At 46.1% G+C, this 17,313-nt stretch overlaps 2 protein-coding genes across 2 annotated transcripts; one reads left to right on the top strand and one right to left on the bottom strand.

The window, feature by feature from the left end:
* Positions 1-229: 229 nt before the first annotated feature.
* On the top strand, positions 230-2,013 carry MAD2L1BP (MAD2L1 binding protein). The gene is made up of 2 exons (XM_040059600.2): positions 230-467; positions 1,140-2,013. The coding sequence occupies exons 1-2, from the start codon at positions 282-284 to the stop codon at positions 1,668-1,670; spliced, it is 717 nt and encodes a 238-aa protein (XP_039915534.1). The 5' UTR covers positions 230-281; the 3' UTR covers positions 1,671-2,013.
* Positions 2,014-3,798: 1,785 nt separating this feature from the next.
* Positions 3,799-12,907, bottom strand: LOC120750675 (epoxide hydrolase 1-like). The gene is made up of 10 exons (XM_040059598.2): positions 12,789-12,907; positions 11,501-11,524; positions 10,423-10,636; positions 9,437-9,617; positions 8,438-8,668; positions 7,937-8,066; positions 7,399-7,613; positions 5,429-5,537; positions 4,968-5,093; positions 3,799-4,000 (listed from the first exon to the last, which is right to left on the bottom strand). The coding sequence occupies exons 1-10, from the start codon at positions 12,815-12,817 to the stop codon at positions 3,799-3,801; spliced, it is 1,461 nt and encodes a 486-aa protein (XP_039915532.1). The 5' UTR covers positions 12,818-12,907.
* Between the last annotated feature and the right edge of the window lie 4,406 nt (positions 12,908-17,313).

The raw sequence follows: 17,313 nt of genomic DNA on the forward strand, positions 1-17,313 counted from the left end.
GCCGTAGCTCTCGCCCCGGCCTGAGCCGGGCGGCCCGGCACGGGACAGGGATCGTGAGGGGAGGGGCGGGGCTACAGAGAGACCCCGCCTCCTGTCACGCCCACCAATGGCGGCGCCACCGCCGCCGACAAAGCCGCCGCTGGAGGGCGCGCGGCGCGGCCCGTGCGCCACTCCCGTGAGGCCCCGCGGCGGCGGCGGCATTTAAACGCGCGGCGGCCGTTAGCGGGTGTGTCACTTGTTTCTTGTTCCCAGGCGCGGCGGGCCTGGATCGTGGCGGTGGCATGAGGCCTCAGGGGGACAGGTCGGTGCGGGGCAGCCCCGCGGTGGCCGTGGCGTTCCCGGGAGCTGTGTGCCGGGGCAGCGGTTACCGCTTCGCCTGCGAGCTCCTGAAGCACGTCCTGCACCAGCGGAACCAGCTCCCGCTGCCCTACGAGCAGCTCTCCTATTTCTGCCGGCGGGCGGCCCAGGTGAGCGGCGGCGACCGTGGGGTCATCCCCGTGCTCGGAGGCGGGCCCCGGGCCGCGGGATAAATGGGGCTGTGGAGTTTGAGCTTTGCTTGCGAGCTCCTGTTCTCTCGGTAACCCGCACAGCAACGTGTCGCGTCGGTTTTAAAGTAAAGCACTTGTGGTGGCTGCATCTCTGAATGTTGCCTCTACTTTTAAAAACGAGGCAAAGGCAACGTAAAGTTCAGGCTGCTGAAGGTGTCGACCAACTGCTCTTAATTGTTTCTTACTTTTTGCTGGAAGCGTGTCACTGCTTTGCTCGTTACACGAAAAGCTCTAAGCAAAAAAAACAAACAAAAAAACCCAAAACAAAAAAAACCCCACCAAAAACTATTAAGTGATTTCAGAGTGATGGCTGGTCTTTGAAAGATGGACTTCTAATTCCTCTTGGAATTCATTAGGAGTATGATTCAGATTCAAACCGAGTAGGTATGGATTGTGCTTTTGTGTTCTCTTGCATTTCCTGATGTGGAGCGATGTGCATCTTTCCGATGTGGGTGGGTCCCTATAGCTCTCAAAATGAAGACAAACATCTTATTCCTTAACTCTCTGGGATGGGCTATGCTTTCTGCAGGGTATATTAGAACAAATACATGTTCATAACTGGATGTACTAATCTGAATTTTTGTCTTCCAGAGCGGAGATGAAATTGAGAAGCCCCTCTCCCTGGGCATGCCAAGCAGAAAGTGCCAGCAGCTGCTGATGGAGCTGGAGGGATTGTTCCAGCACCTGGAAGTCATGTTTAGTCTGACGCTGGTTCCTCGGGTTCTTTTCCTACTTGGAGGCAATGTCATGAACCCCAAGGAGCTCTATGAGCTGAACTTGGAAGGGTTCTGCGAGGGCACTGCTGAAGAGAGCCTCCAGACTGCGCCCTGCGTTCGCCAGCTCTTTCACCGCCTGTTTGTTGCTGATGTCTTCAGTGAACTTAAAGCTCTCCCTGTCACAGACACTCTTGTCCTGGTCCAGGGACACCGTGACTGTGGTGTTGAGTGGTTCCGGCCCAAGCTCAACTACCGCGTGCCGACCCGGGGGAGGAAGCTGACTGTTAAGTTGTCCTGTGATGGACACCTCCACGTTAGTGCCTCACCTCCACAGCACACAGCACCTGCTTGGGAGGACTACGTCTGGTTCCAAGCACCCGTGACCCTCAAAGGCTTTAGTGAATGAATGGTTTCCATAGAAGTTTATTTGGAATATTGATTACTTTTTATTTTTCCTTTAGGTGTTAATTTTAGCAAATGTAACCATGTATTTTTAAATCATGTTTGTCTGAATTTTTTTTTTTCTTCATGGTGTCTACTGCCTTCCTGTAGCTTGCTGTGCTCAGCTATTGTCCTTATTTCCTGAGCTGTTGTTGAAGGCAAATCTGCTTTTATGGCACAGTTACACACAGGTCCAGTAATTCTCTGGGGACCTGATCTGTGACGCAGGATGAATTAATGTGTTGGGGTTAAAACTCCTGCTGTGTGCTTGCTGAACTGGTAAATGCTGGGTACATACAATCTCCTCCTGAGTTTTAATACCGCCATTTTCTGAGCCTGCCTTTGCCATGTTACCTATAGGCTATCTTAGGTGAAGTTACTTCCTGCAAAATAACTCTCTGCATGGAAAACCTTCTGCAATCCTTAAAAGGCTCCCTATAGCAAGAAAACCAGTGGGCAAAACTGGAGCAGGGCACAGAGGTACTATTATTGCTGTAGAGAGACTTATTTCCAGCTAGTAAAGAATAGGGCAGTATGAAGGCAGTTCTCCTGCCGAAGGCAGGAGCTGCCAGGGCGGCTGTGGAGCTGGGTGGGGATGGGCGAAGCGGCTTCCAGGGGCCCCCTGGCAATCCTGCAAGTAACTGCCTCAGCTGCCGTGGTATGCACCCCACTTGAATACTCAAGTGCTTGCCCATCTATTTGACAAAATTGCACTTCCCCATAGCTCACTTTCTGTTCCTTAACATTCCAAAGTAAGACTTTTCAGCAACTGAAAAATCTTGTAGCCAGTGCTGTCTTGGAGATTGAAAGAGACCGGTACAGTGGAGGCAGGCTGGTAATAAGCAATTTATATTTTTTTACTAATCTTTGCCTAACAGCCCTGGCAATTGGTTAGATTTAAAAGTAAGCAGTTTCTTTGCTAACCCTCTTCAGAGAAAGTTGAGTGCTACTCCAATAATGGAAGATTACTCTCACTTGAGGAAGAAACTTAGACTTAAATGTTTCTGAAATATGTAGAAGTTGGGAATGTGATCAAATTTAGCACTCTTTACCTGCCAGCTTCGTGTTCTTAGTCAGATTGTATCACTTAGAACCAGAATTTGAGCCTGTTCTTCTGGACTGGTGTCTGCTGCAGAACAGGACAGGGAGAGAAGCCCTGAGATCAGTGTGTTAGAACTAGATAGCTGTTGGTGTTGTCTTCAGTCAGCTGGGCAATTATCTGTGCTGTAATGAGCTTTCAGTAGCCTCAAATAACTCCATCCCATTTGAAGAGAAATGTGAACTTACTGGTAGTGAGGGTACTTGCTGTTACCAGTAAAAAATGCACAGTGGGGTGGTAAAAATTCTTTGTGAAGAGGGTAAAGGTTGAAGTAGCCCTCAACATTTGGTGCATATTTTAACTTTGACCTTTTTGAAGGAAATGAGATGATAGAAATAGTAGGACCTTAATTTGATATTTTTGAGCTTGGAGGAACACTAGAGTGCTCTCTCTGCTGTCTTATCCATTAATATCTGTTAATAATGTTCAGTAGTTGCTTCTTAAGCTTGTCCTAGGGGGAAAACTTAGAGTGAAGAAAGCTGCCTTACATGCAGCTGCCCACTTGAATATGAAATCTCAGGTCTCTTGAAGGAAATATAACTTGAATGTAGGAGTGTTTGTGCTCAGGAGCTCAAAACCCTTAAGGCTTCCACCAAAGTTGCTTGTAACGGGTGTTTAAGAATGCAGGTGCTGAAGTATTTAAAGAAGCTTTTAAACAGAAGCCTTGACCAGTTCCTTTCACCTCTCTTCCTCAGATGAGTGCAATGTTACTGCAATAGACTGTTTACATACTCTGTTATACTTGAACTATGAATGCAGCAATGATATGGTGCTGGGAACGAAAGAATACAAGATGCTTTTTGGAGTTTTTGCTTTTTTTCTTACAAAAACATGTAGAAATTAATTTTAAAAATCAGTACTGTAATTATTACCAAAATTAAATGCTGGTTTCTATATGTGATTATTTTGAGGGGGTTAAACAAATCCAGTCTAAAGGTTCTGCCACTGGTAGAATAATTTGCTTCAATTCTATGTATGTATTTCAACTGCAGGATCACAGCTGTTCCACTTTTTGGACAAACTGCATGATGTCTTGTGCCAGCAACTTTGGTTCTTCAAAGGCAGCAAAATGCCCTCCACGTGGCATGTAAGAGTAAGTGATGATGTTCTTGTAGACATCCTTTGCCCAGACACGTGGTACATGTACAATCTCCTGAGGAAAAGCTGCAATCCCTGTGGGAACATATACGCCAACCCTAGAAGACATAAGTTAATTGCATTGATGAAACAAGTCCTGGGGGAAGTCTATAAAAATCTGTCTCTGGTAACACATCCATTGGGAAGTTTCCCCACTTTGTGCAGTGCACCTCGTGGTCTGCACTCTGCTGAGGAGCTTCATTTCTATTTAGTTATCACTGAGTTTAAGATTATACCTGTGGAGGTGTAAAGTAGAGCCAACTTCGCACACAGGTTGATCTTGAAATGTTTCTCATCTTGGAGTATAACTTTTGGAAGTTGCATTGTTGAGCTACATGACAAGATACCTCACCTCATTGAGGAATAAGCCAGGTCCTGTCTGCTTTAGAATTTGGTACCAAATGCATAACAAATGACTCTCTGAAGAGGAAAGGTGGGCTGGTTCAGTCCACAAAGAAAAAGACACCCCCATTTGTTCAGATGATCAGTTACTTGGAAAACTCTGCTCAGCAACATTTTGTGGTCAGCCTCTCTTAGAATCATCTTAATGTACAAGCGGTCATGTGGTGCTGGGTTTTGGTTTCAAGAACTGCTCTCCAAATTGGGACCCCAGGTTTGTGCTTAAATCTTATAGTTCTTAGCTTATCCTCCAGCAAGCAATAGCCTTCCTAATTCAGTTTAAACTTCACTCTTAGATGTGCCCATAATCTCCTCTTTAGTTTTTACTGAACTAGGCTACAAGTCGTGTTTGTCTAGTGAATAAGTAGATAGACTTGTATTTTGAACACAAGACCATGCTTGGTGTTTTGATAAGTCTTTAGCATTGTCTTGGCTGCAAACTACCTTGTGTGCAGGTAGGCTCAAAAGAAAAGTGAGCTTTAACTATATTTATCAAAAGCAAGTAAGAATTTGGAGTTTTATTTTTCTTAGAACTAATTAAATTTGCTGTTGTAAGTGATTAATTTGACACAGGCAAACATTTCAACCTCATTTGCAAATCTGCCTTGCAACTTGCCACATAATTACCTGTTATGAGCACTTAGATCAGGGTCCTTGGAAAAGTTTTCCTTGTAGTATCGCATTGAGGACACAATGGAGGATGTTACCCAATAAATCATCACATTGGTCAGAAGCTCATCAAGAGAGTATTTGCTATTGAGAGAGAGGAAGAAATTTAACTGGAAGCTGTTCCTGAGCACTCTGTACTGGGCTTATGCCCTGAAAAACTGCTGTCCCTCTTAATCTCCGCTTATTTTCAAGCAGCAAATTAATTGGCATCTGTGTGTCCAGAGCAAAACTGCCTGGTGCTGAAGCAGTAGTGTGCAGGCAGTCTGCAGTAAGTTTAAACTACTGCTTGTCATGTCAGCCTTTCATCCTTAAATGTCAGCTTTGACAGGCCAATATTTTGCTTGTATCCTCATATTTGTTCCCATCAGTCACTTATAATGAGACTTCTCACAGAATAACATCATAACATAACATCTTACCTTTCCAAGCCTCCATCATCTTTATGCAGAAATGATTTGTCTGTCCAGGTTGAGAATTTCTCCAAGATATATGCAGCAAGCCCCACTGGGGAGTCATTCAGTCCACAACCTAATTAAGGACAAGAGAAGGGCTGTTGCAGTTGCCTGGCATTGCAATACTTCACTGCAAGCTAAACTGGACTTTCCATGAAGTGTTCAGAGTTTGAGAGAATTTGGTAGAGAGTCTGTATTTATCTATCCCTTATAGTACTTTATTTGTGATAAATTCCCTGCAAAGGAATTCTGGCTACCTGAGGGCACTACAAATTCAAATAATACCTATATAAAAAGCTGAGAGCTAAGGAGGTTCCATTGGCTTCACGGTGATGTGTGGCAGCAGGAGCAAATTCAGATGTAAGAAGATGACACACTAAAAAGAAATTTCAGATAAAATATTTGGGAGAACTGTCCTGCTTAGGATGGGATGTATTGTTCTGACTCAAAAGTATATTAATGAAACATAGCTAACAGGAATGCAACAGATTCAGAATATCATGAATGTCATGGATTTTGCTTTTCATTTTTTTTTATTAGAGTTTGCAAAATTGCCCTAATCTTTGATCCAGCTGATTTTTGAGAGCACTACCATTGACTCATGGATTCTCTCATATGGGAGCAGCCAAACTTGAACCCACTGTAATTTTCTTCCTCCACTTAAACTGCTTTGGACTTTGTTGATATCAGTTTTTATCGGCTGATTTTATCAACCAGTCACTTATAAACCAAAGCTTGGACAGCTGTCAATTTTATATCTAATTATTAACTTTTATTCATAAGAAGGTAGGATCTGCTTGAAGGGTATAGGTGTCAGCATAGGTTTTTGTGATTCTCTCCCTCCCCTGGAACTTGCTGATTTATTCCTGAGCTTGGATTATCATGTTAACTAGTTTTAATCCTTTTCTTAAGGCAGTTCAATTTCTTAAGAGCGCTGGGGGAGGAGTCTCAACAAAATATTTTTGGAAATTATTGAAGTTCCATTAGTGGATCTACAGCAGTTTGATTCTGCCAGAGCTCTGATTCTTGAAGCATGATTTCCCTGTGATATTATCTCCTGTAAATCAATTCTCCTTGTTTAAACAATTCTGTCAGATTCCTGATCAGAGAGCAGGCATACTAATCTTCATTTTTCTGTGGATACCTTTACTTTTTGGCCCTTAAAAACACCCAAGCAACCAGAACCACCACCATAACTCCCTCCCACCTGGAATACTGTTTATCTTCTTTTATTTCTTTGGGTATGTGAACACTTCAAACAGTAGTCTAGACATTCACTGACATTCCAGTTTGAGCTTCTCCTTTGGTGAATTGCTGGGATGGGGAGCTGTTTGTTCCCTGGTCTCCAAATCTGGCACCAGCCTGAGACAGCTCTGTCGTCTTTCCTGATGAGGGATTATTTCAATAAAGCAATCCTCCAGAGTTCTCTCTAGTGGGGACTGATGCAAAAGTTCCTTTAAGCATTATGCAATGGCCATATCTTTCTTCATAGTCCTTATCCACTGGCTCCAGGATGTCAGCATTCTGGCTTTTCAGGTGTTTGACTGTCTACCTTTCTGCACTTTCATACTGCACCTCCTTGCTTGCAATATTTTTCTTCTTTTCAGCCCCATCTACTTCTCAAAGCTTCAATTTCAGGACCCTCTTTTACGTTTGGGAGACTCTTTGGGTAGGAGTTAATTTCCAAGATAACTGGCATGCTAGTTAAAAGACCTTGAAAAGTTATACTTGAAATCTCCATCTTTTTTTGAGTGGTTTCTTTTAACTTCATGTTACAGAGTTCTTGTCCCCATGAACTCATTGCCCACATAGGTGTTGTATTCAGTCACCAGAACTCACTGGAACTCACTGATTCTCAAATTTGGCTGGCCTTTGTTTTCATGTACTACAAGTGATTAGTATACAATGCTCACAGGGATACAGAGAAGGTACATTACCTGCAGTGTCAGGTTTGGTGGCTTGGATGTGTAAGTATCCAGACTCTCGCAGGACGTCATACACATTCTTCTGTATGAAAGGGTAGAAACGTTGAGCATCTTCCCTACTGAAGCCTACGAGCCATGGTACATAAGCCCCAAGCATTGTACAAATCAACCTTCCCAAACCTTGTCTGGCGATGAAAACCAGATTCAGATGAAGCCCTTTCACAGATCTAAAAGTAAGTTAAGGAATAGAGCGTTAAATCAAGCAATTTTTCTGTCTCCAAGTTTTCTAGAAGACAACTCCAACTGCAGCTGTGAGATAAACACTAGACCGAATCAAATACACAAAGCCCTTCAGGTTCAGCATGACTTAAAAAAAAAAAATCAATACAAAGGATATGAATGCAATTGACTATGCTGGATGGGGTTGTCCCTGAAGGAAACAAAGCAGAAGGGGTGAGAAGCAGGGCAAACAGAAGGTATGACTATAGAGCCAGAAGGTAGGGTAGGAGCTGCCGGCAGCTTTTCTGCACTGATTTCTTTTGCTACTTACTGTGGTAGCATCTGGGCCATGTTTGTGGTAATACGAGATCCCCAGTCTCCTCCCTGTAGGTAGTATTCCTTGAAGCCCAATCTCTTCATCAGCTTATGAAATATGCGAGCAGTTGCTATGGAGTCAAACTCTGTAGGTAGAGAGAAACACAGGAGATCTGTTTGTCCTAGTGTTCCTCCCCTGGCCAAAGACTGTGACCTGACCAAAGCACATGTGTGTGGAGCTGTGGGAAGGGACAGTGTGCAATGCTGCTCTGCCTCGCTCCTTGGAAAGAAAGCGAACACAAGATGAAAGAAGTTCAGTGGAAAGCAAAATCAGACCTGACTTTCCAGTTACCATTGTGTTGCAAATCTCCACAGACAGCCCCTGAGCCCCAGCCACATGGGCCTTAGTGAAGAGCCAGGCATCTGCACTCACAAACTGCACTGCCTAGAGCTGCCAGGGATGGCTGAGGTTTTACTCCAAAAAATGCAATTCCAGCAGAGCCTTTTCATTGCTTACCTTTCTGGTGAGGGGCCTCTGAGAAGCCATATCCTGGGATGGAGGGGCAGATGACCTCAAACACCACATCACTCTCATTCAGGCCATGCTTGGCTGGCTCCGTCAGCAGAGGGATGATCTTGTAGAACTCATAGAAGGAGCCAGGCCAGCCATGGACCAGCAGCAGAGGTCGAACAGCTCGACCATGAGGAACATAGGGTGGCTTCACATGGATAAAATGGATATCAATCCCTGCCACACATCCAAAAAGAAAAATTAAAGCTCTGGAACCATCACGGTTTCTGCTCTGCATTCTGTAGAAGGAGAGTGGCAAAGACGTAATTGCCATCTGGAGCAGCAGTTCTACAATCAGCCCACTGCAAGAAGATGCCTGGCTGAAAGGGGATGCCTGGCATAGTATCTCTTGTCTCATCTTTTACGTACAGACAGAGATATTGACCCCAGCCACAGATATTGGGGTCACTGGAGATTAGCATCCATCTCCTGAGAAACTGGTCACAGAGTATATAATAGAGCTACACTTGAATGAATAGCATAATGTGGGTAAGACACATGCATAAACGTTACAGTAGTTAAAAGAGAAACATGAAAAAGGACAAGATAGAAGTCTAACCTAGAGATCATTTATGTAAAGTCTGGCTAAGCTCACCTGGCGAAACTACTGGGCGGTAGGGTGGGATATTCCAGCCTCAGTCTGGCTAAATTTTGCAGTTTTCAAAGGTGGCTTCAAGGCAGTAGCTTGAAGATCACCTCATCATTAGTTACCACGGGTTCAGAGCCAGATGAAGCCCATCTTGAAGCAGACCTAATCTTATTGCCACTGTGTAGTGCCACTTAATTCCTCTAAGGTTATTAATAATAGAGCCTCCACTAGTTATATTTCACTCGCATCACTAAGCTGTTATGTAGCTTATCTCAAATATTGTCACTTCTTACATCTCCCCCTTCTCACTGTGCATTTCTGAGTGGGACCTGTTCAAGCCACAGAGGCTCCCTCACCTTCAATGGTGGTGTGGAAGTGGGGGTATTTGTTCAGCACTTCCACTTGCTTGCGCCAGTCAAACTGATTCCTCCAGTAGGCCACCACCTTCCGCAGGTAGCTGGAGTTGAAGCCATAGTGAAAGGCAGCTCCTTCCACGTGCGGCGTGAAGCGGAACTGATCCAGGCGCCGGTGCAGATCCTGTGGAAGGGAGCCCTTCTTGCCAGGCTGGCCCGCTGCTGGCATGTGCCCTGTGCCAGGGCAGCCACACACAGGCTCCCCTGGCTCTGCTGGCTTTTGCACTGCTCTCTGAGACACCACAAGCCCTCCTGAAGAAGTGCCATACTCTACATGACCACCTGAATTGTTTATATGGGGAATACAATTCTGTACAGGTTACAAGTTCCCCGTGGGCACCCAGGAGTACTGGGTCCTACTCTTGGCTTGCTGCTAACTCACTTCAGGGTTTTTGATGCTTGGAGCTTGGCAGCACTGCTGGCTGGGAGAATAAGAATCTCACCTTGAGCTGTTGGCTGCTACTTGGTCAGATAACTAGAGACAGGCATGCAGGGATGAAGGAGCTACGGCTCAGTCAAGATGCCATCCCTCTTTAGCCTTACAGCCCTTTCCTCTGTGGAAGCCCCTCAGTCCTGCCCTACTGGTGCCACTGCTGTCCCAATGCCCTCCTGCCCTGCTCCACCATCCACAGACCCACTGTCAAAGCCTGCTGCTCAAAGTGTGGCCTTTCTGCAGGAGAAGCCCCAGCTTGCACAGAGGGGCTGTTGTCTCAGAAAGTCTTTAGGGGACATTGCAATGGACCGGGGCTCAAATCTCCTTCATAAAGAAGGGTGATCCAGAGCTTCATCTAATGGCGCTGGGTAGCTGCCCTGGCACATGGAAGTGCCCTGCTGTCACCCCCAAGGCATCACCTCAAAGCAGTGAGGTGGGTGATGGACTGCCTCCCCTTGCAGCTTTCTGCCCCTCCTTACCCCCCAGCCAGCAGTACCTCAATTTCTTTGTCAGATGTTTCAATCTTGAAGGGGCGGATGCTTGCATCTTCTTTCCCTTTTAGGGGCCTTTCACCTGAGCCCCACCACCCATCGCCCATGTCAATAGTCTTGATCTTGCGTCCAGATCTGAGCCAGTAAAGCAGAATCCCTCCAAGCCCCAGGGTGGCCGCAGGGACCAGGACCGCATTCTTCTGAGAATATTCAAAAGACCTGGGGAGGCACAAAATTGTCTGTGTTCAACAACAGCAGTGTCAAAGGGACTTATGCTGAGGCTTGTTTGCACATCCATTGGGACTGAGCAAGGACAAATGCCTACAAATCCCAGGCAGTCAGAAGGGACTGGGCATTTCTGCAATTTTTGAAGATCACAGGTAAGATTTGGGGCAGGGTTCTATCTACCAAGGCTTCTTAAGTTGCTGATCAGGATTTGCTGATCACAAGTCTTCCTTGTCCCTTTCCTTGTGAGCCAGGATGCCCAGCGGGACAGAGTGCAATAGGATATGGGCCAATCTACTTTGAGGCAGGTACTGCAGTGAATGAGACATTAGCAGCTGGACTCATCCAGGAATAAAAACTGCATGGGCAGAGTGGGCTGAGGAGCAGGAGGAGAGACAAGAATTTTCAGCTGCTGAAGAGAGCTGGATGTGCTGGACATGCTTCTCTTACCAGCACTTCATACACAGCTCCCCTACAGATTCAATCATCTCTTAGGGCAGTCCTGGCTCTCCCCCATAGCTGTCAAGGAAGGAGTGTCTGCTGGTGCCCCTGTTTCTGTTCTAAACAGCAAGGTCCCAGACTTGAGGTGTGGGAACTAAGTTACCAGAGCTGGAGTTGACAGGCATGCTGTCCTAAATGCAGTGTACCTTCCCATCCCTCTGACTTGTGTTTTGAGCTCTCCAGCTTCCCTCGGGGATTAGTAGAGATGGCTGGGGCTCCTGCAGGGGGCTGCAAGGGGGCTGTGAGTGAAGATTTTGTTGCTGTTGTCATCCAGAGTATGGGAAGGATGATGCTGTGCCCCAATCAGGCCCCTAACCAGAAGGGGAGACCACAGCACATAACAGCTCTTCTACTCACCTGATCCGGGACAAGATGCTCTCCCTACAAAAGGGAAAAAAAGAGAAAGATCCTTACAGTATGAGGTGCAAAGAATGTGCCCTGCCAGCGCCACTCATTGCCCAGGGATGTGACCACAAGCTGTTTAGCCACCTGGCAACATCTGCCATTATTTTTCCTACTCTGGATAGGACGGACAGAGAGGGGCTCACAAAGCATTCTCTTTGTACAAAGAGACAGTGTTTCTGGGCTGTGCTTTAGCTAGATAATTTGTTGCCAAAATATTCCCTCCTTCAGCACAATTTAGATAAAAGGCAATAAAACAACTGCATAGGTGTCCTTGCAGGGTTTCATCAGCAGCTGTGTAACTTCAGCCAAGAAAATCGTTTACTTTGACTTCTGTGTTGCAATAGGTACACAGCCTCAGCAGGGCAATTCCGAGCTCCGGGGTTAATCTGCTGCCAGCCATGTGGTGCTGATCGTGCTGCAGGGCTGGCAGAGGCTTGTGGAACCCTTCCCTGCTTAGAATTTAAAGAGCTGCTGTACCTTTGACACTTCTAGCTACCCCTGACTGGATATCAAGCCTTTAGGTCTCCCTTGCCTTCTAGAAAGTATCCTCAATTCCCTTTAAGCCTAGTATATTCTGGTATAAAAACACAATCTAAAACTGAGCATCAATAGAAACAAGTCTTGTTACTCTGCCTTGTGGAACACAGCAACATTCTTTGGTATAGTAATTATAGCACTTTGAGAAAACAAATCAAAACAAATGCCAAAAAAGAAAAATACTTGCTAATCCATGAAAAACCAAATCCACTTGGTGTTTGTTATCACCGAGAATTGTTTCCCTCTGCTGTCTGAAGTGCAGAACCTGGAGCCTGTACTGGATACCCCAGTAGCCTCCAAAGGAATTTGATAACACTTGCTGAGACAGTGTCACTATGTGTGATTTTTTCCTTAAAACACTTCCAGACATGGAAGAACATGTGCTCCTAAGCACAAATAGCTTATGCAACAGGTAGGAATATCCCCTTGCATTTACATCCTGGAGCAGAGGTGTGAAACCAGATATCAAGGCAGTAGCACAAACCCGGCACTGCTAACAAAGCGAGCCTGTCCCAGAAGCGACTCTGAGCTGCACAAAACAAAGCTCAGTTGCTCAACACGTCCTCCGCACTCATGCTCCGGAGAACCCAGCTGCCTGCTCCCTCTCTCCGATGGCCTGGTGACCCTCCCGGAGCTTTCTCCTACCCCGAGCCCCAGGGAGCCCAGTCTGGAGTCCCTCCTCCCCGTGCCGAGGAGATCTCACCATGCGTTCGGAAGGATGTCCCGCCACATGTCTGCCCGTCCTTGCCTGGCCGCTGCTCCGAGTGAGGACACAATCCCACTTTCTCCTCTTTCCCTTCCGCAGTGACGTTTTCTCGGGACAGCGCAGGCTACATCGTCCATCAGTGCCACCTATTGCCTGAGCGTGCAGCTGCAGACTGAGCACGACGGAGGCAAAGTCCCGCACCAGCACAGGCTGCGTGCCGAATGTGCAGAGAGCCAGCCCGCACAGGCTGCCCCCAGCTCCTCGGCTCAGGCTGCGACAACACCGCGCCCTTACAGCAAAGGCCAGCTGCGTCACACAGCCCACAGAGAGCCCCATGGCGGGAACTTCGGCCAGCAGCCTGAGGGAAGGGACTCCTCTCTCTCCAGCGCTCCTGTGACCGCGTCTGGGCCGCCACAGCCACTTCTGGCCTTGCTGGTAGAATACAGACCGGAGCGGGCCCAGCCTTGGAGGAGCAGGGCCACCAAGCCGCTGGGAGGCTGGGCCGTGTGGTGTACGAGGAAGGCGAAGAAACATATTCGTCCTGGAGAGAGGGGAAAGAGTAAAGGGTGGGATCTTAGTGCTCTCTACAGTTAACCAGTGAGAAGCTGAAGGAAAATGGACCCAGAGTCATCCTGGAGGAGCAGCAGGTGAAGGACAAAATGCAAGGACACAAATTGTAACAAGAGAAGTTAAGGTTAGATTGAGGAGAAATTACTCCTCCACCGAGGTATTCAGATGCTGGGATAGGGCTCCAGAGAGGATGTGGGATTTTCATCTTTGGGGGCATTTGACAGAAACAAGGCACTGAGCAATCTGAGCTCATTGTTCTGAACCTGTTCTGAGCAGGTGTTGGGATGAGCTCGCCTCCAGCTGTCTCTTGCAACCTGTATATCCCTTGGCTGTATTCCAGGCGAACCCATGATTTGCAGCAGCCAAACCATAAAGGAAAAGTTACATTTTTAATGTTCTACAGAAGTCAATGCTATGTTTTAGTTCAGGTACCTAGATTTCATTTTCCTCGTGGTTGGTAAAAAAAATGCTGGATGAAGGCTTCTCCTTCATAGGAATTTGATAGCTTGGGTAAATGAGAGTGCAAAGCCTAAGGAGAATTGGGTGGGGGAAAAGTGAGCAGAAGAACAGTACGGAAAAAAGAATACACACATGAAAGAGGAAGGTGAATCACTGACATATTATGCACTATGCTCAGTATTTTGCCTTTTACATTTTCAACAAAAACATGTGCTTTGCTAAGGACTATTCTCCTTGCTTCCACGACTGGGAGAGCAGTGGCAGGGTTTTATTTGTGTCACCAGGGTTTTATTTGCTTCCAGTCAAGTAAGACTGATTTTCATCCTTCTGTTACTTTGTTCTGCCTCTCAGAAGCCTCTAGTTAAAGATTCTTTTTCATTGTGCTGTCTCTGTTATTAAGCTTCCAAATAAAATACATTAGTGGAAGGCTTTATAAACAAAAGAGAAAATTACAAGAGTAGGAGGAACAAAACTGAAGCACAGCTTTCTAGCTTTTTAATGTTGACAACTTATGTTCCCAGACAAGTACATAGTAAAAGAACCATTTACACTGCATCAAATCCACAACAACCCTGTGGGTTTCCTAAATAAAAAATGTTGGTAAATCAAAAATTTGTAATGTGCCTAAGCAGTGACTCACATATGTACCTTCAGTTATTTACTGATGTTTATGAATTCAGTGCCCATGACAAAAAGCATGTGAAACACTCCCAAGACCTCCACATTTGGGGAGTCAACAATGGTTCAAATGAAATCTTTACTAAGTTCTTCCTCAGAAACAGTTACCTCTGATTATCCAGCCAGCTACCAGAGCTGATGATTCCTATTCCTTGGTGCTAACTTGCTCCCATTTTGTTGTTTTGTGCTGCAGCCCCTGAGTACTGTGCAGCCTGCCTGCCCCTCTTCTTCCAGCATGGTGCAGCAACTCAGACTGCACGTAGCCGAGTGTCCTTTCCGCTGCAACTTCTGTGACTTCTCTGGCTTCAGGACGTAAGTTTGGATTTGAACAACCACATAGCCACCAGGATGTGTCATGGATGGCATTGAATGCAAATATTTCAGATGTGAAGGGGCACGATTACTGTCTTCTGCCGTGAACCTTTGTCACTTTGCCATTATTACTCAGACAGTGTCTCTCACTCTGAGGTGCCATGTGAAGCTTGACTGGTTACTGACCAATTTGGGGTGGTCATAGCTTCTATGTAGAGCAGCATTTTAGGTGTGCATAGCCACTCTCCAAGCCATTTTCATTCAAACAGCACATAGGATTTTTTTTGCATGTGGTCGATTTTTCATTACTGATTTTATAATCATTAGGTGCCCTTGGACACACACTCAGCCCTGACCTTTTGTTAAGGAATTAGCATATCAAACTGCAGAGCTGCAGGTGATAACACCACACCCTGCAACAGAATTAGTTAAGTTACAAGGACAGAGACTTTTTGAAAATTTTACTGGGGAAATGAAATAAAGCTTTCTGAAGAGAAAGCACATGGTAAAGTACCCTAGTCTTTTAACCATACTGTTTCATACTGTTGCATGAAAAGTTTAAACTTGTTAGAGGGGGGAGAACTGCTCCCTCTCCCTGCTCCAACATGTGATAAAAGTGCTGAGAGTGTGTGGGAAGTGGTGGGCTTCCTAACAGTGATCGAGAAGGAGCTGATACCCTGTCAGCCTTTTCCCAAACAACTGTTATTCATTCCAAAGTTTAAAGATCAGGCCTGAGACAAAAAACCTCTTGGAACCACCCCCAGCTTACAAGTTCAAGTATTTACAAGTTGTGTAAATGATCTAATATTAGGTAATGTTAAACTTCACAGAAGGAAAGTGTTGCCTCCAAGAACACACGGGAAATCATGGATGATCTGCTTGACTCCTTGGGTGCTGAAAGATTGCTGCATGAATTCCCCCACTGGAGCCTGATTGTCCTGCAGTGTTTGGACTCAAGAGGTACGGGGGAATGAACTTCATAAAGGGGTATTAACTAAATTTTTGAATAGCAGCTGCCCCTTACAGGAGTTTCAGCATGCTTTTCTCTTCTTTCCTTTCTTCTCTACTAGGTTGAACAGGAGAGGAAAGGTCCCAGTGTGGTGGTTCTGGTTGGTTGTCTTGAGCTATGGGGTGTTTGTCAGAGAGTGGGTAAGGTGAGAGTCTCAAACCAATGCCTGTGCGTGTGGTTGAGGATAGCTCAGGCCTTGCTTCTGGTGAGACAGTGCCCTGCCCCCAGCCCCCCAGCCTGGCTGAGCTGTCAATCAATCAATCAATCAATCAATCACTAGGGGCTGTGCTAACCCAGCTCCTGATTCTTTCCAGCTGTAGACGGGGAAGGATTAAAAGAAAGACTTAGGTTGAAGAAGCACTGAAGGGTTTGGTTAAGTTGAAAAGGCTTATGGTCTGAAATCTTGACCCTGAAAATGATGTGCTGAGGAGGTTGGAATGAATGAGTGTATTTTATCTTAGACTCCCACCCCTGAGGCAATCCGGATCATTTCAGTTAGTAGAATTGTACTGTATGTCATTTCCCATGATGCCCACCGACCTTTTCTCTCTCCCTGGGCACAGGTTCTGGGGATCTCCCTGAAACTTGCTTGGTGATCTGGGACATGTGTATTTGTTTGAGTCACAGGCTTACCTGGACATGTAAGATTGTGGAGTCCAAAAGGCAAGGCGGCCTACTTTGAATTTTCCAAGCTTTTTTTGGAACTCAGCTTACAAGTCCAACAAGTATCACAAACAGTTGTGTAAATTATCTAATGTTAGAGAATGCTTAACCTCGAAGCAGAAAAGTGATGCCTCCAGGAGCACAGGGAATCACAGGTGATCTGCTGGACTCTTTAGGTGCTGAAAGACTGCTGCATGAACTCAGCCCCTGGAGCCTGGTTATCCTGTGATTTTTGGACTCATGGGATGGTGGGGGGAACGAACTGCATAAAAAGATGTTAATTAGGTTTTATTGGTATAGCAATTGCCCTTTATATGAGCTCCATGCTTTCCTCTTCTTTCCTTTCTATCTGCCCACTAGATGGGATCAGGGGAGGAAAGGTACCCTGATTAGGATGAAAGAGGAAAGGTCCTGGTGTGGTGGTGCTGTTCGATGTCTTGAGATGCAGGATCGTTGTCAGAGACTAGATAAGTTTAGTGTCTTGAGCCATTTTTTGGGGTGCTTGGAATGCCTGCTTATGTGCCTGCTGGGTGAGGTGGTGCCTTGCGCTGCCCCCAGACCCTGCGCCCTGCCCTGGCAGAGCTGTCAATCAATCAATCACTCAATCAGTCAATGACGTGGGGGGCTGGTGCTAACCCAGTCCCTGGCTGGCCAAGCAGCTGGGAGTCTCTCCTTAGGGGAAAGGCCCATGGAGGTTTAATAGATGGAGCACAAGGGCAGAACATGATCTTGACCCTGCAGGCTTCCTGGAGTTCCTATCTCACCCACAATGAAATCCTAAGAGGTGGTAGCTCTTAGTGTGTTCTTCTAAATCTCTTCTTTCTGTCTCTC

Source organism: Hirundo rustica, chromosome 3, assembly GCF_015227805.2.
Source record: "Hirundo rustica isolate bHirRus1 chromosome 3, bHirRus1.pri.v3, whole genome shotgun sequence".
Classification (NCBI taxonomy): Eukaryota; Metazoa; Chordata; class Aves; order Passeriformes; family Hirundinidae; genus Hirundo; species Hirundo rustica.

Coding starts and splice junctions, on each gene's coding strand:
- MAD2L1BP (XM_040059600.2), top strand. CDS start 282: ATGAGGCCTCAGGGGGACAGGTCGGTGCGGGGCAGCCCCGCGGTGGCC. Junction 468..1,139: donor TCTGCCGGCGGGCGGCCCAG/GTGAGCGGCGGC, acceptor TTTGTCTTCCAG/AGCGGAGATGAAATTGAGAA.
- LOC120750675 (XM_040059598.2), bottom strand. CDS start 12,817: ATGTGGCGGGACATCCTTCCGAACGCATG. Junction 11,525..12,788: donor GACATCCTTCCGAACGCATG/GTGAGATCTCCT, acceptor TCCCTTTTGTAG/GGAGAGCATCTTGTCCCGGA. Junction 5,538..7,398: donor CACCAAACCTGACACTGCAG/GTAATGTACCTT, acceptor GTCCTTAATTAG/GTTGTGGACTGAATGACTCC.